This window comes from Buteo buteo, chromosome 13 (assembly GCF_964188355.1).
Source record: "Buteo buteo chromosome 13, bButBut1.hap1.1, whole genome shotgun sequence".
Lineage (NCBI taxonomy): Eukaryota > Metazoa > Chordata > Aves > Accipitriformes > Accipitridae > Buteo > Buteo buteo.
The window spans coordinates 9,464,447-9,491,866 of NC_134183.1; the positions used below are offsets into that span (position 1 = coordinate 9,464,447).

Here is a 27,420-nt window from a genome sequence, read left to right on the forward strand (position 1 = left end):
CACGTAGATCTTCAACCTCCCACCAAATTATTGGAAATCTTTAACGTTAAAGTTGATGGAAAGCTCTGCTCAGTAATGAATGAAATGTTTAATTTCTGTGCTCTTATTGGCTGTGTTCCCTGACAAAAACAGATGTATTTTCAAAACAAGATAAAACATACAGTCCATCTTTGCAAAGAATGTAACAAATGGAACTGGACTTGTATGCTGGTAAATAATAGTGATGTCAAAAAAGTGATTAAGGCACTTTCCTGAATTATGCAACTGTTTTACCTCTTCAACCACTCTCACTTTCTCATATGTAGTCTCTGCAGGTGACCTCAATCTATCCTGACTATGAATCAGCCACAGATTGAAATCCTGAGCTGTGATTCATTTGCTTTTATACAATATGCCATTCTCTACTCTTACTATGGCAGAAACCTAAGAATGTGCATACTATTGTTTTCTGCATGCATTTCTATATACTATGGACTTATCTGTAGGAGTGGATAAAGTTGGTTTTGGCTTTCAAATTATGTGCTAAACAGAACAGTTCTCTAACTGAAAAGAGATAAAACTAAACACAATATACAGACACAATGAAAAGAACAATACGCAGACACAAAGAGAGAGAGAGAAAGAAAAGCCCTCATATCACAGAAAGAGCAAAAACTAAAACGATCTGTCAGCCTAGGTTCTCATACATGCTACACCATTATTCAGTTCCAATGCTCTATATAGAGCAGTTCAATGCAATATTTTTATTGCATCTTTAAGATGGAGATAGATAACATCACTTAAATGAAGGCTGGATTTTTTATATGTACAAAAAGATTGTTCTCAAAAGACTTACTTAAAATAGGAGCTGATTTGCACTGCAACATGGAATACTAATGAATCAGGAAGAGATTTGTGATCCAAACACCGATGCTGACAAAGGCAACAGGCCATACTTTATAAAAGAAATGCTTTGGTTTCACACAGTGAGAGCTAGCAGAGGGGTTCCTACCGTGTGAGCACCTCTTGTCTCGGTGAAATAGTATGATGCTCTCCAGAATGTCAACATGAAAGGATTACAAAAGCCAGCCTGCCAAAATGGTTGTTCTCATTAATTTAAGTAATCTAGTTGTGGATTGGCACTGTGACTCTCTTGTAAAGGTGTGAGATCCAAATACAAGCACTTTTTCAAATGTCTCAAACATTTTTAAACAAAGCTGTAAAGTACGGACTAATACCACTTTCTTCAGGAGCAACCTGATTGTACAATGCAGATAGTGATGTTAATTAGCTACAAAATCTCTGAAGTGGGACTCCAAAAGTCCCTGTGGGATGTCAGGTGTGTTCTAGCAGTGATAACAAGTTATTATCAATCCATCTTGCTACATGATTGTGAAAGATATTAATAAAACAGCTACTTAGTTGTTCGCTGCTCAGAATCCTCAGCACAACCATGTCAACCTATGCCATTTTGGAGGTTACACAGCTCCTCGCATGCATGTGCTGCTGACGGAAGAATGTTCCCACTGCCAGAAAAGAGATGGCACAAGGAGATGAAAATTCAAAAGTGAAATCTTCATTTCACATTTTTTCTAATGGAAAACATTAATTAGCATTTTTCTTTCTACAAAATAAAGTTACATGCTAACTCATTATGACAAACTGCAACACAAATTGATTTTAATTAGGACATGAATATTTTAAAATTAATTTGCTGGATAGATCAACATTTCAAAGTAAAACCAGAAGTGCTGAACATCTGAGCAAAAATAAAATAGTTTTCTTAAGAGGATAATTAGCCCTGCTTACGCTTTGAAATCTGGCTAACTTTTCACATAAAATGGACAAATTCACTGAAATATGTTAATTTTAATAAATTAATTGGTATAATGTTTAGTTGACTATACAGCACAGGAAAAAGAAAACATGGTTATACTTAATCTATGTTTAATGATTTTGCGTAAGTGCTGCCTACAATTTCTAACTTACTGAAAAGCAGGTCATTAAAAAGCGTCAGTTCAATTTTTACAGGGATGGTGACTTCACAAGGGCAGTAGCCATTAAAAATAATCTCTTTCAAATCTTTATGGAGAAAATACCCACAGTACTATGCAATAACTGAGACTCCGCAGAATACTGTAATGATTTTGCAGGCATTTTTAGGATAAAACTGAAAATGAAACCTATGGTTAAAAGTGGACTAACTTTCAAAGGTACAGAAAGGTGACGGACATTAGGGGGAGTTGAAGATACTCTTCACCTGTGAAAATTAACTCTCCGTCCCTCATTGCAAATTTTTCTGTCTCCTGCACTTCTGTTTGGGAGCACATGATTTTAGCTACTCCCAGTCAGGTCCTAGACAGTGTAAATAAGGTTCCATGCATTACAGTAACTGGGTGTTTGGGCTTGTGTACCTGAGCTGGCCTTTACCTTTACTAGTATCTACACCTGCTATTGAAAAAGAGTGCATGAAGGTGCCATCGACATTTAGGATATGACAGGTTTAGCAGAAAGGAAAATTAAACCATTGGATGGCTGATATATTTACAGCAGGTGTCTCATTCCATATTCATTTTAATACAGAGCAGCAGACCTGCTTTATTTATGAAAGCAGGAGCACATCATATTTACAAAAGGGTGACTAAGTACCTATTTGCATTTTCCCTCTGAAGTGAAGACTTTCTTGTGATCTAAACTGCTGAAAAAACGAAAAAAGGCAGGAACCTTGTGATCGGTCTTGCCGCAAAGTCACAGACACAGAAACCTAGGAAAGGAGGTGGCATTTGGAGGTCTTGGGCTCAGTACCTTGGTTGCAGAGAGCGCCAAAGAATCCAGGCAAGCAATCGCAGTGTCCTGACACATGGTGACAAGGCCCGCTGCTGTGCACACACTGAGGGCATGGCTGACTGCAGTGGTGTCCATAAAAGCCAGGGGGACAAACTGAAAACCAAACAAAGTAATTGTCACGGGATTTCAGAAGATTTCTCATTGCTGAGGGCTTGAGAATTCTCTCTCTGTCTTAATCCCAAACCAATGGGATTAATATATAAAACCACAATTTTGTGAACAGCTGAAATTATGAAGTCTGTTGGACTATTCCATGTCTAATAAAGTGCGAGCTCTGAGTAAAACTGCTCCTGTGGTTCAAACATTCACACCATCCTACCTCATGTAAGTCCTTGGCTATTTAATCATACAGCGGAGCTCTCTCAGCAGCCTCTCTCTCTCAAGACACTAATTTGAGTCTCTCCAGCCTGCTCCAGCTAAACTCTTTTACAAAACCTGGGAGTTTAAGATGTGCAAGACCCCATAGCCCACTGGCATATATGGTTAATAACACATATTCCAAAGTTTTAAAGATAGGTAGGAAGAGAAACACTCACACACATGTACAGACAACAGAAACTCAGAATGCCATTTCCTTTGGAAATTAAGCTAAGAAATCAGAGATGGTGTATTAGGAAACTCCCAATATTTTACTTCTAAACAACTATGTTGAAAGCTTATTTCTAAATATATTAGGTGCAGTACCTGTGTTCAATTGGGACAGTCAATTTAGACATGCCATTGCAGGAGCAGCATCCATCAGTGATGAACAGAATCTAAAAATGGTAATTACGGTAACAGCATATAAAATCACCTGATTTGCATCAGTAATCACACTGGATAGCTGAGTAAATTTGTCATGAACTGTGTGCTTAATTTGCTTAAAACCTGGATTGAAATTATTATAGAATTTTTACATAATGTATAGTGCCAAGATTATAGCTCAGTATCTCTTATAAAAGCATATTGTTGCTTCTAAGCACATGTAGAATGAAAAACCATCCACTGTCCAAACATTCACTGCGATAGATAAGCACAAAGAAATGTTAAATTGCAGTAAGTAACTGTAAAAATGACTTTATATGTTTTTATTTTTACTCCTGTGATTCGCTGTTATATAGTTCTGGCTCAGTAGTTACTATATCTTGTCCATTCTATTTTTTTCACTGAATGAGAATTTTTCTCTTGGTCTATATGTTCACAGAGGGTGTCAGGTTCTTACACTACTGTAGATTTCCGGCTGGAGCTTAGCTGACAGGTTTGTTGATGATGCACTAGCTATAAAACAACCTGGATCATTCTTGGAGACATTTCTGTGGGCCTAAGAGCAGTAAACTATCCCGGTGTCTCATGTAATCCTGATTACACAGACAGAACAGACTGGCTGAGTATCATCTACCGTACTGCCTTTACAGGCTAAATTCTGCTTCTAAATGAATTTCCAAGAGAAAAATGGGAATGATGCTGAGAGCAAACTTAGCAAGCTAAAGCTATCTTCACCTACAGAGTTGTCCTCTTCACAAGGTAGACTTGAGCCTGAATCCCACAGAAGAGGTGGAAGCAAGCTGAATTCCCTGGCCGTATATTCACAGAGAGGCACTTCAGTGACACGGCAATAGCAGAAGCATCCACAGGACCCCTCTGCTGTCACCCCAGTAGGGAGGAAAAATTCTCCCCATTAGGTCCTTAGCAAATGTCCCCAGGGAGCAGCCTGATTACTGGAGTTGCAAACTGGGGACATGGTTTGCCTCTTGTAGCCTACATGCCATTAGCTGATAAAACTAAGCTGGTTTTTTTCATCTCAGAAAGGTCAGAAACTATTAACTTCTGGAAGTTTCGTACTCTTAGGGTTTCAAATTTGTAAAACAATTTCTTCCCCAATTCCCTGAAGCTCTGAGCACCACATTTTAGCCTTGGAGAGAGGTTTTACAGCTATATAGATATGCTGAAGCACCTGGAAATTGGGGTTTATAATGGAAATGCTTATAGGCCATTAACTACAGCAGTGCTAGAGGTCATAGTTATAATGGCTTTAAATAAAAACTGTCAGCTACAAATTATTTTTAGAGATGAGTGTGTTCTAGTGTCAAGTGTAACTGGTGAAATCAAAGGGGATATATGAACTGGGCATGCAGAATGTCTTACAGGAAGAACAAGAGCTGCTGCAGAAAAGACAGACAACTCCATTGCTTGTTTACACAGGAAGATGGTTGTGTGTAGTGGATCAGTGAACAAGGGTCCCTAAGGGGCAAATGCAGCTTCCCCGATAAAGCAAATGAGAGGGTTTTTATCTCCTCAGCACATTTTAATATGTAGCAGCAAAGCATCACACAGGAGCTATTTCAGGCTGCTCTGTTTCCTTTTCTGGCACATAAGAAAACATTGTCTTGTTATTTTGATAGCCAACACTCATCCACTTGTCATTATATGACAGGTCGTATCTGACTCTGTTTAATAGGTATCCTATAGTTCACCATGACTTAACTGTAAATCTGTTTTTGCCCAGATCCTGCCAAGTTTGGTATGTAAAGATGTTCCTCCTCCTTTCAGGTCACCTGTGACCTCCAGGTGCTGTGGAAGGCCAGAAGAAGAAAGACAAGGCATGACTCAATGCAGTAGAGTCTTGATTTCTTGATCAAGAAGCATTTTTTAGGCTAGCATGTGTCCTTAGGAAGCCGTGAGCTAAAGCAGCTCAGAAACCTGTCTCTCTGCCTGTCTGGTATCATAAACGAGCATTTCTACCTGCTTTGCTTCTGCCACCACATCTATGGAAAATCTTACTTCTCTGGCACAAGGGTCCTCTGTATCCTGGTGCACAGTCACAGGTGCCATCCTCCGGGGAGCAGGATCCCCCGTTCTCACAGTTACAAGAGATGGAGCAGTTTGGTCCCCAGCGGCCCTGGGTGCATATATTGTCACAGTGGATGCCTAAAGACGTAAAGGCACATGTTAGGTTTCACACAGCTTACTCAGCTCATTGATCAAAGAAATGTTTGTCTGGACTGATACCTCACAGTATATCACAGAGCAAACAAGGGAGCCTGGAAAGGAAATAGCTACCCTTTCATCCACTTAATAAAGTGAAAATTTAAGAAAATGCCAAAGAGGTGGATTCTGTAGGTGTTACTGGGCTCCTGCTCAGTCCTTAGCACCATTAAAGAAACCCTGCATGTCATCTGAGAGATGAAGGTCAGGAATTACTTTAAAGTCACAAAATATCTCAAATAACCGGTCTGGGAATATGCAGCTGATTGAAGCCTGATTACTTAACTGTTGTGAACTGGAAGACCAAAAAAAGAAAAATCAGGGTTCTGCAAAAACAAGTCCAGTATTTGGATTCTTGAACATATGTAAATTCAGTTCCATGTTGTGTATTGTTCACTTCTTGTCTTAAAGCACTGTGCTCTGGGTTATTATGCATGTACCCCACATCCACCCAGAGCTCTCTGAGTTCTGTGTTAACGAACTGAGTTCTGATCTAGCAAGCAACCATATGTAGGCACAGGCTGATCATTTGCATGTTAAATGGAGACTGAGACCTGCCAATCCAGCTCCCAGTGATTCCCAGGGTTGTTGTTTGATATTTATTATTATGAAAAGCAAAGCTTGGAAACACTGAAAGAAGCACACAGCCAGAAAGCTTAACATGAGGCTTCTGGCATTGTTTCAACTGGTGACTTCCAAAAACAACCTTGTGCCGTGGCTTGTCACATATAAATGTAATCTAGGGATTTGATCCTGCACACTATTACTTGTCCTTACTCCACGGGGATAAGACAGTAGTAATACCTGCAATTAGCAGAGCTATTTGCATGATCAAGGGCCCCTTGGATTGAAAAAGGGTTTGCAGGATCATGAACTGAGAGACATTGAGCACTGCCAGCTGCAGGGAGTGGCATTAGCAGTAGCACACTGTAGGTACTGCTAACAACAGAAAAAATGAATCACAGACTGCCTTGAAAATTTTCCTAACAACATTACCACACCAGGTGCCTTACAACTGCACCACCAAGATTCGATGGTATACGCATGCCCTAGCTAGACTTTCAACATGAAGATGTTCTTTATCATCCATGCACATGTCCCTACTGCATAATGGGATAAATGCAGACAAGGGCTCTGAGAGCCCCAGCCTCAGCCAGAGGTTGGATTAGTGCATCGCTAAGGAGAAATACAATCCCAAGTAATTTCCTCCACCTCTGATAACTTCATCTGGATGCTACAGGTAATGGACTGTATTTGTGAAGCTGTGATCTGTACAGTCACCAAACTTTGAGGATTATTAAATCAGCTAAAAGTCATTATAAACACACTTACAGTGCAGTTTCAAGTCATAAATCTCTGAAGTTAATACAGTAAGAAATACTGCAGAGCCAAAATTTCCCTTTTCTGAAGATTAATCACACAATTATAGTGTCCCTTCCTAGAAAATCTTAACCAAGTCTGGCAAAAGTACAGTTTGAAATGTGGTTTCTAGTAATACATGATCATAGCTTTATTTATAAAGAGGCATGGTCCATGCTGTAGAGCTTAATAAAAAACATATTAAAACACAGTAAAAACATAATACAAGCTCAACCCCTTAATATCTAAGTAAATAAATCTGAAAAAAGGGAATGCAAAAAGAGGCAAGGAACATTTGTATTAGTAAAGTCAAGAAAAACAATTATTTTAATACAGTCTTCCCTACTCCCTTTGAAATCTAATATATACTTGGATTACTTAAACAGTAAATGCTTTGTGTGTGCATTTATGTAATACATCTACAGTACCCTGTAATTAAAAAGTCATAAAATAAATCATAAATAAATGCATTTCATATTTATACATACATATATATGATCATTTATAATTTTGAGAATCTCAGCGTGAGCTCCTAGAAATGAAATTCAGACACAAATGTAGAAAAATGTGTATCTTTTCCTCCTGACTGCAGCATTAAAAATACAATTCTCTCATTGTGAATGGGCTATTTATAAATGGAGACAATTAAACAGCATTGTTTTTTGTCTCTTTTGGCAAAGTTTGGGGAAGAATGACATTGACTCCTTTCTCTTGAAAGGTAGCTGAATTAGAATGCCATGGCTGTTCTTTGCAGCAGCAAAGTCCTTCCTTTAGTAATGAATAATGAGGGATGTCTTCCCGCTCCTAACGAAGGCAATGAGTCATTATGAAGCCGATTGTTGTAATGAAATGTAAAGGGAGGAAAAGGAAACCTTCTAGAAGACACTGATACCCATTACAGCAGTTATTTATTTATAAATTTTCAGAAGACAACCGAGAAGGTGCCACAATCAATTTTTATTACTTTGTATTACTCTAAGTTAATTCTCATGGAAGACTTCATTTTTGGAGGCTCCTACACACATTGAATTGCAAATGTAAATGAGAAGTTAAAATTGCATCTGGACATGCATGTCTTATGGAATTGTGCTAAAAAAAGCACCTTAATTTTACAATTCCCTAACTTGACAGCTTATGAAGGGGGAGTCCATCCCCCCAGCTACTTTACAATCAGAGTCAGTGAAGCAGCAAGCTTCTTTAATGTAAAACTTCAATATTTACTTAGGAACTTGCTGATGAACATTTCTGATAAGCAATTAGTTTTCAATTTCCAGAAATATAAAAAATGCTGAAGTTGACACATCTCTGTATTATCTTACGTTACAACCACAGATTCCTAATTCATGAACAAATTCCTTGTTTCACAAGCATGATGTAGAAATCAGAACGACAGCTATCAGAAGAAGTCCTTGAAGCTGCAGGAAGCCGTTCTATACATACACTCTATTGCCTAGATACCAGGAAATTATCTTACTGCCTGAGGCTGTGGTTCACAATTGCAGATACTAGTATAAAATTACACTTCCAAGACCTTCTTAAACAATGTTCTGGGGGTGAATTGTAAATGAATTCACATAACTTACATAAAATTATACTTATCCACTGTATGTGGGCAAAGGACATTTGCACTCTCACGGAGTAAGCCAGAGCCAAGGTAAAAGCAGAGTCTGCTGTGGCTTTTAATTCAGCCTGTGAAACAGCAGCCACAAAACCTCCATGTCCAGGCGTGGATTCAGGGTACTGGATTACTGCAAACACTGTCTGCTCTCCAGCAGGATCTCCACTGCCATCCTTTGGACTGCTCTGTACATGGAATTTAGCTGACAGTCCCAGGAGTGGCTTCGTTCCCCGTTCCCCACACCGCCTTCCTTTGCACACACAGTGGGTAGGAAAAACAGCACTAAGCCCCTGAATTGCTGCTGTGTATGCTGTGAAAAACACAATCTGGAATGAACTTAGCCCACCAGAGCGGTTATGACTGCACTTTTAAGGGACAACTATGTGTGAGAGCTGTTCCAAGCTCCTTGTCCGTAAGGGCCCTTCCCAGATAGTTTACTACCAAGTGGCAAAACAGCTGCTGTCTGGGACATCGGGAGTATCTGGTGTATCTCAAGCACAGACTTCCCAAGGGTGAAGCAGTCGGGTTGTGCAGGAATCGTCCAATGCAGACCTGAAGATGGTATCTTGATAAAGGAAAGCTGCAGGGATAGAGGCAGAGGAGGAACTGTGTCTTGTGGCAAGAGCAGTGGCTGACGGAAACTCATCAAGTCATGTATGTGGTATGGTAATAGTATAAATCATATATTGTAGTGCATTTCTGCTGCATAGTGGCTAGAGAAGTGTGTGTCTGGTGACTTGATATGATATAAGCTTGTGTCTGGTTTACATGTAGCAGTGTAAATTTTTACCAGATTAAGTTGGTTCTTTGCATTAAAATTCACAAATCGGGCTGTGACAGATTCAGATAACATCCACACAACCATCAAGAAAAGGAGCAAGAAAAAGAAAAAGGAAAAAAACAAACCAAGCCATACAACTGGGAGGTAAGGCATCTATTGAAGAGCTATTTCATATACTGCTTCCATTAATAACCTTCAACGGCTTCAATGAAAGTTTGTCAAAGTAATGCAGATTTAGTACTGCCTGTAACTATATCACACTGAAGGACTTTGGAGGGTGAAATTCCTGAAAGCCAGACATAAGTAGAATTCCCTTTTTTCCCTCTCCAGCTTATTTGTGCAATTGCACTCGTGCTTGGGGATTACGTCTCTAGCTCTTACTAAAGCCTGCCATTGTTTCTCTGCCTTGTCTCTAGACAGTTGGAAACTAATACTCCAAACACAATAGAAGAGCAAAAATGGACAGAATAAATGAGAACCAGTGGCCTATTTTTGACCACTGCTATTCCCTTGACAGTAGCCTCTGCAGTAGGGCCTGCATGCTGCCCAGCATCTAATTACTTTTCAGGGACATAGGAATTTGATAAATTATAGGATGTGGCTCCCTTCCCCCCATGTACTTTAATTTTATATCTACAAGTGTACAACTGTAATTATTTCTCTGAATAAGATCTTCAGCCCTTTTTTTTTTTTTCCAATAGTCACAATCTAAAGACAGATGCAACATCAATTAGCAATGACAGGAATGATTTCAGCAGACGTTTGGATCCAACACAAACATTGTGCTCTCCTCCACCTGTCTTTCAACATGACATGAAGTCATAATAATCTCTTATTTCTGGCATTTGAATAGCTTTGGAAAGAACTGCTTTTTATGCATAAATAGGCATTGGATTTATGCAGGCAATACAGCAGAGGCCTGAAGTTTGGTGAGTCACGTTTGGCTTTGATCTAGAATGCCTGGTAGCTTTTGCCTCTTGCTCTACTAACTCTTAATGGTGGTTTGTCTACCTGTTGACACAGTACATAGTGGCAAAACCACAACAGCAGCAATACTGCTTCAATAGCAGAAGATAGCCTAATGATTATAGCTGCAAGGCTATTTTAGAAAAGTAATTGCAGAAAGTGGGCCAGCAAGCACTTGACCACACTGAAAAGAGGTATGGGAATGTATTGCTGAATGTGATCTCTAGAATGGACCGCTCCTTCGTGCGATACCATCTCTCTGGTCTCCATCACGCAGGACCATCCCATCTGCAGTGATCCCTTCGGCAGCCGTAGCACATCTCCCACCAAGCCGTCAGCCCTGGAGGGGTTCCTAGGCGTGTGGCTGTCATGCCAGGGTCAGAGCTAGAGTCCACTGACGTCACCTGGAAGTCTTGCCTTGGCCTTCCAATTCATACATTTATTTCCGATAATGATTTCTATAATCATACGTTCACGTTTTCTTTAACCTTATTCTCTTCTCTTTTCCCAGTACTCTTATTGCTGTTCCACTTCTGTTTTCCCTATAAATTCTATTTAAATCAGCTTTGTATTTGAGATTAGATCAGTGTGCTTTCCGGAGTAGTGAATATTTTGCTGCCCCAGTCTATAAAAGGTAAAAAGAAAATTCAGTAAGAACATAAGGAAGAACTGTCCGATTAGCTCTGGATCAGCTGTTCAGAAGGTGTTAAGACAGCATATGAACAAGAGTTCATAAAGAATATTTGATGCTTTTCTATCACCTTTTGCATCTTTATATTTATTCCTACCTGAGGCAAACCCTGAAGTATTTGACTCAGATCCAGTCAGGAACACCACAGCACAATTCATGACAGCTCAGCATTTAAGGATGCTGAAGAACGAGAAAATCTGCTTGGGGAGGGCAGCAGATAGAAGAAAACATAAAGGGATCTCTCATAAAATTAAATGGAATCATTAAGAATTGATGGCTGCTCATCCAGTCTGCAAATAAGCTATTTTTGTTTTTATATAGTGAAACTATTCAACAGCGATAACAGCAGCCACATTCACATTATCTATGAACTTTTGTGGTGTTCTCAAAATGCTTTTCTAACTGTGAATTTTTTTCAAATTGATGCAGTGGAGCCCGCCCTTACCTTGCTAAGCATTGTTCACTGGTGGGCTTCAGAGGGGCTACTCCTGTGTGTAACAGCTCATCAGTCTAAATGAAAGCTCTATGACCTGGTCCTAAATAATGACGAACAAGCCTTTCCCTGCAGCCAGTGAAAAATTCTAAATTGTCTCTTCTCTCATCATTGCATGGGCAATTTATGCACCCGTTAATGTAAGTGTTTTTCTGAAAGTAATATACTTACAGCCTAATGCACCTCTGTGGAGCACTAATCGTACCCCTATTTTTAATTATCTAGAGAAAACTACAGATATGAATCATTCAACTCAGGGAATTTATTCAATAAAAGCTTTTGAGGCAAGAGACCTACCTCACAAGAAATTGAGTAAGTCAAAACGTTTGCTAAAATTAAGGATCATCTGGTTCCCTTTGCTACAGGATATTCTCCAGGGTGCACTATTGCAGGAAGAAAAGTTGCCACCAGCAGAAAGGGCAGATCTTGAAGAAAACAGTACTAAAAGGAGTCAAGTCCTATGCAGTCCTCCTTCACCTTTAGGATGCTTCCTTCCTACTACTTCTCAAATTCTGGACATGGTTTCAGGCCAGGAGGGAAGAGAAACGGGGGAAAGACCCAAGTAGACCATCAGCAGGTAAGGGAGGAACTTTTAAGTGGGAAAAAATGTATTGCTTTCCTGACTTTTAAATGTTCAAGCCCCCAAGCTAAGCCATGAGCTAAGAATGCAGCTTAGCAAGAGCTGTTGTACAACTGGATATGTGCAAGCCTTTCATGTTTAATAACATTGACTGAAATTCAACCTTTTCTCCTTTGTGTAGAATGGGAAGGAAGATGTTTACAACATTTGTCACTGCAAACGCTTTCACCAATAACATATATATACAACATTTTAGCTTGCTGGCTGTTTATTGAATGATCTTTCCTTTTTCTTCTTTCACACACAGCATGCCAGCATCCAGTATTTAGTCTGCTGAAATGTTCACAAATAATTTTTCACCGCTTCTCTCCCACATTTATTTATAGGTGAACGTATTGTACACACAGCCAAGCTTATATATAGAATACCTCCATATTAAAATGGAAAATGGTCGAATATCTCTAGTATCGAGTTTCATTTTTTTAGAACCCATTAAATTAGCGTAATCCAGGATGCCATCCAAGCTATATCTTTTCACATAAATTTAAAAGCTGTCCTTTAATAAGTGAAAATAAACCCCCAAATAAACACGAAGATAAATGAACTCGTATCTCTTCTGTGTTTATAAGACTAATACTGCAATCATTTGCATGCATGCTTAAGTTTAGCAGTAGGCTTACTGCAGATTCTAATTATAGTCTAAGGGTCTGATCCAACTCCCACAGAATGAGTGGCAAAAATCCAATTGATTTCATGAAAGGTGAAATATATACTAAATCTGGCACAGGACAAACACAACTAAACCTCACTTAGATGAGAATCTGGAGCCCCCTAGATATCTGCCAAGGAATGCACAGACATAATTAATGTCAGGACATCAATGAAGTCTTTGATATAACTTCATAATTCATATTTTTTAAAATTAGCCCTGTATCAGCAGGAACCATACTTAAAGGTTCCTGTCAAAGAGAGAATTTTTAAGCACAGCCTGACATTAAAATCTTATCAACTCACTTGAAATTAAGTCAATGAAAAATTAAAGCTAATTTCTAATAAGCTTATGTTACATTCATAGACTAAAGGGCACTTGTCGAATCCAGAGAGCAAGCATACCTTTTCATATGGAAAAGACTTTCACATTTGAAAGGCAGAGGCCAGAAGAGAGGCTAAAATGCACCATTTTAGACTGACTCTAAAAATGTCTAGTTTTTCTGTCTGTTTAAAGCTAATGTAAGGATACAGAATAATCACAGAAATAAATTATTAATTTAAAAATCTGTGATAAGACTGCCAAAAGTGATAAGTGCAAAATACGGTTTAGGTAATGGGGTTAGACATCTAGAAAATGCATGTTTAATAGGAACTTACTATTGCTCCATTCTGATATTTTAGGCTTTGTATTAGAAACCACGAGAGTACAAAACAGTCTGATTTAAAAAAAAAAAAGCCAACCCACAACATTATGAATTCTAAAATACTGTGGATCTCTTCAGCTAAAAACCTGTAGGTGCATAAAACAGCTCCTTGATTTTTTCTGGTTTTAAAGATGCATGGAAAAGTCAGCTACCAGTTATATGAGTATGTTCTTGCAGTTGATCTATTAATGACAATAGAATTTTTTTGGCTTCAACCCAGTACAGCTGAGGATAGGATCGGGCCCTAAGATTATACTGCTTATGCAGATGGATACTGCTGCAATGGAAGAAAAGTCACATTAATACAAATAAAATGCATTTTATGAGAAGCTAAATGGAAAGGGTTTTTTTTTTTTCTTGAAAGATATACCACCTTTTTGCAAAGAATTCAGACAAAGTAAAGTTAAAAATACCTTAGCGCTTACCGTCAAAGTGGTCACTGTTTCTTTAAAATTCAAAAAGGCCTTCCCTTGAGTAACAGGCTTATCAGTTTTACTGAATTAATGTGTCCACAGGAGGGAAGAAACATGTTTCTGCGTTTGAGTGACAGTGCAGATGTCACTCACAGCCTGCAAATTCTCACAAACGCGAAGTCTCATTCCTCAAAGCTCACCTTATCTCTGACCAGCCGACGTTTCCTGACCCCATTAACTTGCTTATACAATCATACGTGGAAATCCCTACAACTCGAGAGTACCACAACTACTGTACAATATTTCTGGGCATGATAAGAGACAATTAGGGTTTAAGTTGCTGGCAACGTATGAAAGTTATTGAGGTTGTAAAGGACGGTGAAATATATATTTTGATTTCCTGTATGTAACAGCAAAGAGGGAGGCTGCTCTTATGAGACATGAATGAAGCCTGAAGGAGAAAAGTACCAATGCAATAAGAAGATGTTTCTTCCTTACCAGCATATATCATTTTCATAACTGTATTTGCCACCCTGATTAATTAAGGAAAATCTATGAGGGGTTCTTTTATAATTAACTATGGGATGCACACTTGTATATTTTCCATTTTACATCTACAGTACCATCCTATTTTCCCCACACATTTTGGGCATGTTAAAATCTACTGATTAAACTTCAGCTTCAGATATTCAGAAAAGCTACTGAGTAAACTAGTTCAGTGGATAATTGAGATAGCATCGTGACTGCAGCGTTCTATAAAAACCAGAGCACAATACAAAAGAAAAGAAAGACAGAATCAAGATTCGGATGAGACAGCATTTCAGATTAAAGGAATTCAGATAAACAGGATTTTAACTGACCTTAACATTTACAGGAATGGAATATGTCCCCCTGCAGATCACTTCCTATTTAATCCCACTGTAATATCTGAAAGGTTAACAAAATACACACTGCCACAATTAACTTGAAGCACATTGACTCGTTACAGGGACGAAATGAGCTTGCTGTGAACATCAGCCAGGCCTGTGGCTTTCCTTTCTGTAATCTGTTTGTGAGCGGGATGTCCGACTGTGAAAACGGACAGATTCGGGTCTTAGAGACAGGATGAGCAATGGCTGCATCTGGCTTCCCAGAGAGTCCAGCTAACCTGGCTCAGGTCAAGCACAAAGGGCTCACCTCCAGAAATGAGAGGACAGGCCAGCAGCTATGACCAATTTAATTACTGAGGGTTGTACCGAGTGAACCAGCTGAAGGCTATGTGGTCATGACCAGTCAGTATCTGTAAGGAAGCCATTTCTGGTACAAAACGTGCTGCCAGCAGCCACCCTGAGGAGAGAGGACCAAGCTGATGGGGTTTGCAGTTCAGCTTGCAAAACCCATATGGCTTAGCTGGAGCTGTAATTTCCAGAGCTGCGCAACATTACACCTAACAGAGGAACATTGCCTCCCCACGTTCTCCCTAGCTTCTGACCCACCCAGCAAGGCTACTGGGGCAGCCAGTCCTTTTCTGTCCAGTTTCAGGTTATTTATTAAGAGTTGCCTAACTGAAATTTATGACCTTATCACTGTCTGTCGCAGAGCACCCCAGAGAGGAGGTTGCATCTGGGCAAGATGAGACTGCTACCTGCTTCTCTAGGACCTGTTTGCTTGCAAAGGACTTCCAGAAAATGCTCCACCATGCAGCTTTTCTGCACTTCCGTTCTCCCTGCGGATTCGGTGTGTGCGAGATCCCTAATTAACCAAATGCAATTAGCACCAAAGCACTCCATTTTCAAGCATTTTCATTTTAACCTGAATGTACACAAAATAACACCTCTTCCACAAATGACTAGTATGTTGGGAGCTTTAAGGTATCTGTGAGCACGCATACACACAGGCACAGAGCTGCAAGCACAGAATGGATACATATCTAAAATGCATGGCAGAACTGGAGTAAGAGAGACCCTTATTAATCTTTAGAAAAGTCTAATCAGTCTAATCAGTCAAGACTTGATCCTGCTGGGGGCTACACTTTTCCTTTTTAACCTAGCAATAGACATGAACATGTCTTCTTTTGATTTCAAGGGTACTATTTATATACGTGAGGTTATGCGTATGCAGTACTGGTGCAAGCTGGAGAACTCCATTCAGCACAAGGCTGAGCCCTTACTGTTATTGCATCTGACATTTCCTTCGTGTGGAGGAAAGTTCACCTCTGCATTGTGACAGCAGGTCACAGATCCGATTTTGGCCCACATTTGAACAAGTTTCACTTTGCTCATATCACATGAGAGCCTTTTGCCAATGTGGCTTTGGTCTCTCATGTACCAATGTTATGCTTGCCATGCTATCTACAAAGCCATCTGTGATACAACGTGCCTGTGTACCTGGTTGGGTAATTTTCAGCAATAACGACAGGGCGCAATCATCTTTAGATCTGATCTAACTTCTGCCTTTGGCTGCACACGTGCAATTCCCCACTGAACTTAATGGAAACTGTATATGCACGTCTCTAAGCAGCTTGTTGCCAGTGTGCTTATTTATGCATACAGCTGGTTTGCACAGCTTTGTGATCTCCTGGTTGATATGTGGGAATCTCTTCATCATCTTCCCATCTGCCAAGTACACTCAGCTCCTTAAAATTACCTTCCCCCAGCTGGTACACACGGAAGGCCATTGTCCTGAATAATAGTCTTGATGGGTGGCAGTCATAACATAATAAAAGGATGTTAGGCTGCTATTAACTTACATTGTACGCTACTCTTTACATGCCTTTTTTCTTCTTCTCCCAGTCTTCCTCCATGCTCCTACCATCTATCAGTCTCTGAAGGTTTGTAGCAGTAACATCTTGAAAACCACTTTAAAGAAAATGGGTTCAATCTTCCCCTTGATCTTTACATAAAACACTGACATCAAGAGGGAGTCCCACATGTGGGATGAACATACAGAATATGCTGTTTCAGATGAAGTTTTGTGGCTATTAGGATCAGAAAGCCATGTGAATTCTCTGTCTGGTATGAGTGGGCAGGAAAACCTTCAGATGTTCCACAATCCTGAACTTTTCTGATCTTTTCAGGCCATGCGTAATTAGTACCAAATTCAGAAAGTAAAAATTTAGGCCTGAATTATTTATCACGTCATATTTATTAAATGCACTGCAATACACATCATGGCCCAGTTCACAACAACTACAGATAAGATTAATCTTTCACCGATGCCATACTCCTTAATATGAAAATGTAATTATCTAGCTGAAGAGTTTCTTAAATTACATACTTTCAAACTAGTATGAGCAGAATTTATTCTTGTGTCTGGTGATAAGCCAAGTGGAAAAAAATATTGGAAGCAGAATCAACAAAACATATGTTGGCTCTGTCTATCAACATTTCCAGTGCACACCTTACATGGCCCTGTCAACATCTCAACTCCAACCTGATCTCGAATACTAATGTAATATTTTCCTTCCTGAAATGTGATCTTGAAGAATGGAGTTCCAGAACTGCAGGGGTACATTGTAGGATAAAGTGCTTAGTTGGCAGTAAGTCCCCTGCAAGTTAATACACATTTACCTTGCCCAATATGGAAATTAAAAGAGGAGGATATCACAGCCATTATTCTTACCTTTACTTGGACTAATTTGTATCTGCATTTGATGTACATTTACAGATGTGCATGGGAGTAAGTATAAAGTATTTGTTGCAAATGTCTTTGAGGAAAAGCCACACTTTTAGTCTGCATTGTCTGCAAAATACATTTTCTGCAGTTTCCTCTGGAATGCTATATTCAGAAAGATGTGTAATAAACTTTTAGAGTAAGTGTCTATAAATATATCTCTTTAATTTACTGTACTTTTAAAAGCCATTTTCTCCCTTGAAGAAACTCACAATGACTACAGGAAAGCCTACCAACTGTTTCTCTGATGATCATCAATAATGCACAGTGGAGTTTTAAAGCCTGATAGATGGATATATTGACAGTAAAGAGGCTCAAAGAAAGATGAATGCAGTCCAATGAGCAAAGAATGCAAGCTGGAGGAGGGGATATTAGCAAGCTTGTAAAATGGATTTTCTTGTGGGAAAAATGCCCTTTTCAGGGATGCATGCCCAGTATCTTTGAAAAGTAGCTTTGTTGTTAGCAGCATGTAGAACTTCCTATTTTTGCATTTTATTTAATTCTTACAAGATCTTTTCCATTGTATGTTCTAGGTATAATTTCATTGCTTTTGCTTCATGCTTCTAGGAGCCGAGCTGCTGTGGAGATGTTCTTTCCATCAGAAATAGAAGGCATGCATTGGTTTAAGGCACAAATGAAGGGGTAAGGTGACAGTATCCCAAATGTTGGCTGCCTGATCAGCCTGCCTTTCTCCATACATTCTTCCAACTTGTACTTGTTTGAAAAACAATTAAATTTTCCAAATGAATTGCTGTTAATATAAATGCATTTTGATTGTCAGTGCTACTGCTGATTCTGCCATTATGGGGCAAGAATATAAGTTTATTTCCCTCCAGGGCCTTTACAGAGAGCTGAGGGAGATTAACCAGTATTTTAGGCAGCTAAGTGTGAAATACTGGTTGGGTCAATAACTTGCCTCCCGCTGCTGTTACGTTAGCTGTCAAAAGCTGGCAAAGAGACATATCAGTGTGGAGTCAAGTGAAGGTCTGATTGTACTGAGATCTCCAGCCTGGACTCTCTGACTTCACTGAGTATTCCTCTCTGCCTCTGTGTAATCACAAGAACTCTGTGTCAAACCAGCATTAATCTGCTCTCTGTAACTATCCTTCTGTGTGGCAAGAAGCATGGGAAAATGGGAAAAGCGTAACTTTTTGTGACAAAACTGGGTTTTGTATGATGGAGCAGCTGTAATGACTCTTAGCATTCAGAAAACACCTATCTGCATCCCCAGGTATGATGGTCCCAGGATTCACCATACCACCTCCGTGGAAAGGGTTGTTCAAGGAGAAAAACTCTGCAGGATTTCCAGATGATCTGCATCCCTCCTGAGGATTCTCTTTACAGAAGGCTAACATCTGGCTCCAGATTTGGAGCCATCTTCAACTAATCTGAATACAAATTTAATGAATGCCAATTACTGTCACCATCATGAGTGATTTAAATATGGGTAAGTTCAGCTGATCTTGTCTCAATCTGTTATTTAAAACTTTGCAGTCACAAGTTCAGTGCTATAACTGATGCAACAGCAAAGCAAAACAACCCACCGATCCCCCCCACCGACCCCCAAAACAACAAAAGCCCCAAGGTTTACAAAGGTAATTGCTAATTTTACCTGTCCAGCCTGCAAGACAGCAGCAGTAACCGGTGACAGGATCACACCCATCTGCGTGGCTACAGTCACAACGCTCACTGCAATTAAGACCATATGTTCCATCCTTCCAAAAATATAAATAAAAGTCTCTCAGTAATCAGTTTTTTGTTCTAAAACGTGCAAAATCATCTATCATGTCCCTCTTAATGCTGAGTTGCATTTTGTAGGAAGACAGAAACAACTCGGTGCCTAACATTTCTATATAGAACCAAATGAGGAATCACTTTAAAAAATGATGTTCAAGAAAATGCAGATAACAAGGCAATAGCTCTGATAAAATATAATGCAAAGAATAATACATCTACTTGACTGCTAGAACGCCAATCTGTTATTTACACATGATTTCCTTCAGATATCCACAGACAAAATGAGATACTGACCTACCATATATTTAGAAGAGCTATGTGGACTATGGTTTTAAAGGGGATGCAAGACCATCCCAGTTGTACTTACAGGACATGGCTGGTCACAGTACTCCCCTTGCCATCCAGGTGAGCAGAGGCAAAAGCCATCAGCCGGCCTGCAGGCTGCTCCGTTTGTGCAATAACATGTCTGGTTACAGTTAAGACCCCAACTCCCACTTGAGCATGGAATAGAGCAATCCACTCCCTGCCACCCTAAAGAAACATACGAGAGAAATAGCATTTGGGATGCTTTCAGGAAAAAAACAAGGTAAAGACAGCAAGAAAGGCAGCTTGCAAACTGCAGCTTTTTGATTCTAGGACCAGTTTCCTCCTGATCTTGGTGTAAATCAAAACTATCTTGGGGTCAAAGACTGACCCTTTAATTATGACCTCCCAACTTCATTTACCAGCAGCTAAACATACAGAAAGGCAATACAAGTAGTACTGTGTTGGCTGTTTACCAGATTAAGGTGCCTGATGCCTCTCTGGGAATTTGCTTGGGCAGCAAGAGAGAGTGCAGTCCTGTCTGGCAGGCTGGAGACCTGCTGATCAGCGAGAATGCAAGAAACTTGCCATTCGATGCTGCCTGTTTCTTACCTCATATTTTTTTTTGAGAATGGTCTTTAATATAAAGAAGCTATTACACCTAAAAAGGGACCAAGGCCATCATTTCTAACCATTAAGGCTCAAATCTTAACTACCAGCTGCACAATGGCTTTCATTACACTGCAGCTGTATGTAATGGAGTTGAGCAGTAACTCATGGTTTATACACCCTCATTAAATGGGGTTCTACAGTGATCCATTAATTCATGTTTGAAATGCCAGATTTTATCGTTATTTGCCTCACTTCTGTTTTAGGGCTTATGTATGCCATACAGGCATAGCTCACGTTGGTATTCTGGGGGAAGGCACTGCTGCACAGGGAACATAAGAGACACTGCTATGGAGCAGTACAAGATTTCTCAAGTGATTACTGGATACATGGGTTATGCTCACTACCAAGCATATAAGGGAATTACGGACCTATGTGTGGGAAGAAAAGAGGTTAGTCTTGCAGAGACACTCCTGAGCAGGCAAGACTTCTTTTTTCCCTAGATAAAAGACAGCCATAGCCTGCAACCTCGTGGCAGCTCAGGAGACAGAGGATAGATAGCTGCACATGGCTGGGGTGTCACAGTGCCAGGGTACAGGGAGGATGGGGAGCTGAGGATGGCAGCAAGGGCAGACAGCCAGGGCCCACCCCACAGTCCCCAAGCACAGGGTTGGCAGTCAGGATCAGCTAGGAGCCCAGAGCACGAGGAAAACCTAGGGGAATGAGACCAGTCTAAGGTCAAGACAGGCAGGCAGTCTGCAGCTCAGGGTCAGTTCTAGTAAGGATAAGCATGGCTGGGCACTGCCCAGTGAAATGGGCTAAAGAAAAGACAGGCAGGAGGCTGCCTCTGCTCCCTTGCCCAGTTGTGTCACTCTAGGCATGAAGGGGACAACAGGGGCTTTTGAGTCCTGGAGAAATGGGGCAGCAAAGTGATAGAGAAAAAAACCCCAACAACCTGGGGATTGCTTTGCATTTCCTCTGGAGAGGAGCTGTGGCTCTGCCAACACACTTAGTTCTGTGACCTGTTCTTGCAACCGAGCAGTCAAGTCTGGCCCCTGTTCAGGGCAGAGACAAAACATACAGTCAGGCCCCTGTTGAGTTTTGATACTTGGGCAGACTGTTGAATTACTGACAGGCACAAGAAAATAGTGGAGTTACTGACTGCACAGCTGTGCCACTTTAAAAGGGGAGAAACACTGATGCCAAATTGCAGACAATTGTTAAATCTGAATTTTGTTTACCTTCTTTGCAATAGCACAGACCATCCACAGGGGAACATGCACCATCATTTTTGCAATTACAAACTGATGAACAATTGGTTCCGTAGGTTCCTGCCATGCAGGTAATGGTGCAGTCATCTCCCTGCAAACCAAAAAAAAGTCACAGTCAGCTAAAGAAATCTGAATTGCAGGAAATTCCCATCTCTGCACAGGGAGGCTTTCTCCTTCAAAACAGTGAACGGAGTGTTATGAGTTGATTGCTGAGTCTTCAGCACTTGAGCAGTTACCACCGCTTCCCATGTTTATGATGCAATTAGGGCTTTGATTGACTTGGAGGAAAGGGACAAGTTTCTGGCATTCATTCAGCAGGAGGTGGGGAAGTTACAAAAGCAAACCTCCTAGAACAGATGTTAGATCATTAAGCAAAACATCACTTACCAAACACTAATCACAAAATATACAGTCTGAAACTGTGCAATGATTGCTCTGCAGTTCTTGGAAAACATATTCTAAGAATAGGGTTGTTAAAAAGCCAAAGGGTCTTGTACATGCTCGTCTTCCACAGACTGGCAGAGAGGAAAACTACATGGCAGGTGCATTAGACCTTTTTGATGCGTAGCTGGTACCTGCATTTGTTTTCAATTCATTTGCATGAGATTGTGACTTTAGGAAGAACGCTGAACAAGGAGTGATGTGTATGTCAGAGAGAGGAGGCACACAGAGCAGAACACAGAAACAGACGGTCTCTGTCCTATTTCTGCTTTAGGTGTGGGGGAAGTGAGGGAAAGGAGAGTAAATACTTAGATGTTACAGAAATATAGCTTATTTCAACAGTAAATTACAGTACGCTGTATGCACTGATTAGCTTGTGTGGCTGAAAGGAGAGACACAGTTCTTACTAATATTGTCCATCTGATACAACAAGGGAGTTAAAATGTGAGCACAATTCCTTTAAACCTACTTAGTGAGTCCCATAGTCGAATCTACATATGTTAGCATATAGAAGATACTTTTTCTCCTTTTCCTTCTATGTGTAGTCCTGACTTTCACATCATGAATTAGCTCCTAAATTTACTTCTTCAGGAAGTCAAACTTCAATAATTTAGTTCTGTCAGAGAAAGCTATCCTACTCCAAAGTTAAATAGTAACCACACTGTACAGTGTGACCTATACCATAGCTCAGGGGAAAAGATATTGGTCAAAATGTACTTTTGCAGGTGAGAGGCTTCACTGTGTGATAGGAGGATCTATTTATCAGGAGATAAATGCACAAAATGTCAGCTTCCCTATGCTATGGCAAGTACCTCCAGGAGCCTGTACATCACAGCATCAGACACTGAGACAGTAAAAGGAAATATGAACAGATTTCTGAGCACCATAAACCCCCATATGCTTGCTGTAGCAGTTCTGCCTAGCACCAGTATGACTCATCCTATTTTATACTAAAAACTTTGTTTTAGAGGCAAGTAAAAGAAACGGTTAAAAGATGTACCGCTCCGAAGTAAATCCTATAAGTCTCTGATTTTTGAGCGAAAGCAGTGTTTGTAAAAGATGCTATCTTTGACCTTGGTGGAGTAAAACAAGTTCCCCTGAAAAGGCCTGGCAGTAAAAGGTGCTGTTTTGACAGCCAGAAAATCCAAAGCATGCTGCCCCTCATTACCCTGCCAGCATGCCTACAGAATGAGCTACAGAAACCCAGAGCTGAGCAGGATGGCAGAGGGGCATTCAGTCTCCACGCCTAATCAATCCTCTGCCTTTCTCCTGTGTGTGACAATTAGACAGCCAATTAGTGCCACTTAGTGTGAATGAAACTCCCAACTCATTCCATGTACAATGCAGAACCACTGGTACTGCTAATAATTTCTGTAACAACTGACCTTATCTGGATTTGAACTAGTGATCTAGAAGTGAAAGAAAATTCCTTTGAAAAGGAAAGGAAAGTAGAACAGAGTCATGCAGAGCTAAAATATCCCCTTGGGAACCAGATTAACTAAAACAGCATCTGGGCCATGGGTGGAAGCAGAAGGTGGATTTCCAGCTCCTCAGCTGACTCTCTGTGACCACAGATCAGCTCGTGTTATGCGGTGAGTTCTCCCTGGCCATGTCCACAATAGGCTGGTGCGGATTCACCGGTTTTCTGTAGACTTACTCTAGGTGGAGGGCAGTCAGACACAGACACTTTGGATATCCCAAAGAAAAGGTACTGTATACGAGCTGAACTTCAGGCTGTTTCATCTTTATTCAACAAGCCTTTGAGTTTTGGCATTTACTTTAATGTACTATACTTTATGGACTAACAGAGGTTGGTCATTCTGGCTGTCCACCTTATATGCACTTACTTTGCAAACAAACCTTAACTGAAAAAATAACTGGCTTGATGAGATTTCTATCCCCAGGTTTGACAAGCAAGACCTTCAGAGCTCTCTGAGTGACAACTGCCAAATACACTTAACTTCTTAATTACATAAGAGGAAAATGCACTTGAACTATAGCACTGGCTCTAAGATTTTATTAATTATAAATGCACACCCCGTTATTAACATTTTGAACTTGATTTGGGAGAATGACCTATGAAATTAAATGCATTCAGGTACTGTTAAAGATATGTAAATTCCACCTCCCTCTCACCACCTGCCCAAGTGAATAATGCCACAGTATACGTCTATCCAGTTGTTAATGAGTTATATATTCTATTAAACGGGTTTCAAATGTTGTGTATTGGATCTTCACTCTTGCAATATGGTACTTTATATTTCTATCCTGTTTAGCAAAATTAATCAACAGCTGTGCTCCTTATGTTGATTATTCTTTTTTCTATTAAGAGCAGGAGGTTAATGAGAGTAGTGAAATGCCTGGATGTGGTATACGTGATAGGAAGGAGTAGTTAATTCAATCAAACGTATACCCCCGAAAATGTTAAAGCTATATTAAGAAATCTAGCTATAAATAACTTGGTATTTTACATCTCTATTTTCCAAGGCAGAATGATCCATATGGACATCACGAAATTTCAAAAAAGTGCTTCATTTTATTCATCATTTTCACTTAGATGGCCCAGTTTATCAAAATATACCCCTGAAATCTATCCAATGTATTATTTCCTAATTTCTGGGGTCAAACCTGACTCTGACATAATCAATGGAAAAACTCTTTTTATGGGATGTGGGATCAGGGTGAGCTCCGCTAACTGCCCCGCTCAGTGTGTGAAGCAGCCCTCTGCTTTCCATCTCACCTTCCCAGGCCCCAATCTGCAAGATGGCACCTCAGTACAACCTAGGACAGGGTGTCCCACATCTCCACACAGCTGCTCAGAAGCTAACACGAGTGAGCCTTTTTTTGTTTGAAATCCAAATCTGATGGGATTATTCCAACATACCAAAGATATAGGTGGGGGAATCTGTGATCCCCGGGACTCTGAAAAGTCAGCTTTAAATCAAAATGAATGGTGGCAATAATGTAACTAACACCACCTATATGACCTCCTATACCTTTAAGTACTTCAGAAATACTAACTAATTGTTGCTGAAACTAAATGACAGACTTTTCTAGCACCACCAGAGGTTTGGGCATACAGTTCTTGTTACGGTTAATTCTCCCCTATGTATGGAGGGTTAGGTCCAAGGAACCAAACTCCATTAATAACTCAGGCTGCCAGCTCACATCCATCAGCATCAAATATTAATAGACTCACGACGGCCAGAGCATACATCTTTCCGGATGGCAGTCAATAATATGTCTTGTTTCTGTTCAGGGAGAGGGGAAGATTTTCTTCCACAAAAATTATTATTGTACAATATTAGAGTTTAAAGACACACTGCTGCCTTAGGTGTTACCTGTGTTAACAAGCCCTGGATGCTTCAGAAAGTGGTTTCCCTGGATTAATGTTGACCTAGCAAACAGATTAGATTTCTTGTTTCTGTTAAAATTACATTCCTGCTGTAAACAATGACCAACTCCCTTTAAAATTCTTTTCTGGTGTTCAGTACAAAGATTTGTATTTAATCCTGTACATTTCGGATCAGGCCTTTAAATCCATGAAATGCATTTTCAAAGGAAATAAAGGGTATCCCAGACCATAAGGGGAGTTAATAACCCAGCAATGGTCAACAACACCCAGCAAAGTCTGTACCCATACCTGGTCTGTCTCAAAGTTTGACTATTTAAAGACATGAAATTAAGAATTTCAGAAGTACCCACCATCTACAGGAATGACTGTGCCTCGGAGGGCTAAAGCCTGGTTCCACTGAAGTCAGTGGCAAAACAGAAAAATCAATTTTTCAAGGCCTCTGCAATGCAGAAGACTAACAGGGCTGTTATTGAACTTGGCCTCAAGTTTGCATGATAAAGACCTATGTGACAGGTTTGTTTGAGTGTTCTTAAGGTTTAATCTGTCAAGGTGCTGAAAATCCTCAACTCCTGTGCAGATTATTAAGGGGGACTGACAACACTGAAAGGCAACATATTTGAACCTTTGCTGATCTGTAATGTGACTCTAACTAATCTGAGATTTTTAACACGCTATCTGATTTCCCCCCTCTCCCCCTCCTCGCCTTTTTTATGCCAGATGAATTAGAGGAGCAACACCTGTTGGCAGCAACAGGGAAGCCCAATGTTCAGTTCTGAGCTCACAATGCAGGCATTAAATAGAAAGGTAGCCATGGTGCAGTGCCATATGTGTGTAATGATAAACAAATCAGAAAGGCAAAATGCAGGTGCTGTTTGTACCTGATGTCTGTGTGTCCAGATAAGCTGATTGGTATGGATTTAGTACATAAAAGTATATATTTATATGTACACACATGACGTGGCACACCAGTGTGCTGGTACACAGTGTCTGTGCACTGATGCAGATCACAGATACAGTTCTGTATATTTACTTATTTAATTGTGACATTTACAATTAACCCAAAGTGGTTCTCCACAAACATTCCCTCAAGGTAAGCATATGGTATCCAGCAACACAAACTGTCAGAACAAACTAATTTCCCTAATGGTGTTCCAGTGGAAATTAATGTGCTCTTCATAAGCGTATCTGCAGCAGTAGGAAACTTTGTACTTCTACTGGTCTTCTTCTCTACCCTAGACTCAAACAATTTATTCATGACCTTACTATACAGCATCTTTAGTTTTCCAGACATAATGATGTCCTCTGGCAGAGTTCCTTTCCCCTCTGGGTGTTACTAATTACTCCCTGCAGATGCTATTATTGGTGCTAATGATAAAATGCAGAAAAAAGGTTGGGGAAGGATCTTGTGCCCTGTACAAGCCAAGCGTTCAGTTTGCAGGTAATCACTGTTACTAAGATCTGACAAATATTCCTTTACCCACTTTGTAACATTATATGATGTAGCTGTGCTAGAGTTTGATATACATCTCAAACGGCACAATGAAACCACTGTTGGCCTTATTTGGTCTCCTTTTCCCTTTGCCCTTTTCATGGGAGAAGATGGGGTAAGGTGGAAAGGATGGGAAAGAGCTTTCTTATATCTAAAAAGTGACTTTACAGCTCATGACTCATCCAAAACCACAACCATTGGCAGACCTGAATGCTGAAGTCTTTCATTAAATCATAAAGCACTTCCACCAGCCATCTGCAAACCTTTTCCCAATCTGCACCTCAGCGGTATCACAGTCCTCTGAGCATACTGTAAAACTTGGACATGCCATAAGGACTAAGCACAGCTACCTTTGAGAGTGGGAAGATCTTACTGCTTTGCTTCCTATAATCTTACAAGGATTTACAAACATTTACAAATGGATGTTAGCATTTTATTTCACCTCTGAATTTGTGCTA

General features: G+C 40.1%; 1 protein-coding gene across 2 annotated transcripts in view; it reads right to left on the bottom strand.

Annotated features, from left to right (window-relative positions):
• Window positions 1–27,420, bottom strand: part of MEGF11 (multiple EGF like domains 11) — a 210,669-nt gene that overhangs the window by 39,792 nt on the left and 143,457 nt on the right. For both annotated transcript variants that reach the window (XM_075044634.1, XM_075044633.1), the window contains exons 9-13: window positions 21,648–21,768; window positions 19,862–20,025; window positions 19,370–19,472; window positions 5,587–5,733; window positions 2,785–2,919 (exon numbers count right to left, since the gene is read on the bottom strand). In XM_075044634.1, coding sequence (XP_074900735.1) covers window positions 2,785–2,919; window positions 5,587–5,733; window positions 19,370–19,472; window positions 19,862–20,025; window positions 21,648–21,768 — 670 coding nt within the window. The remainder of the gene's footprint in view (window positions 1–2,784; window positions 2,920–5,586; window positions 5,734–19,369; window positions 19,473–19,861; window positions 20,026–21,647; window positions 21,769–27,420) is intronic.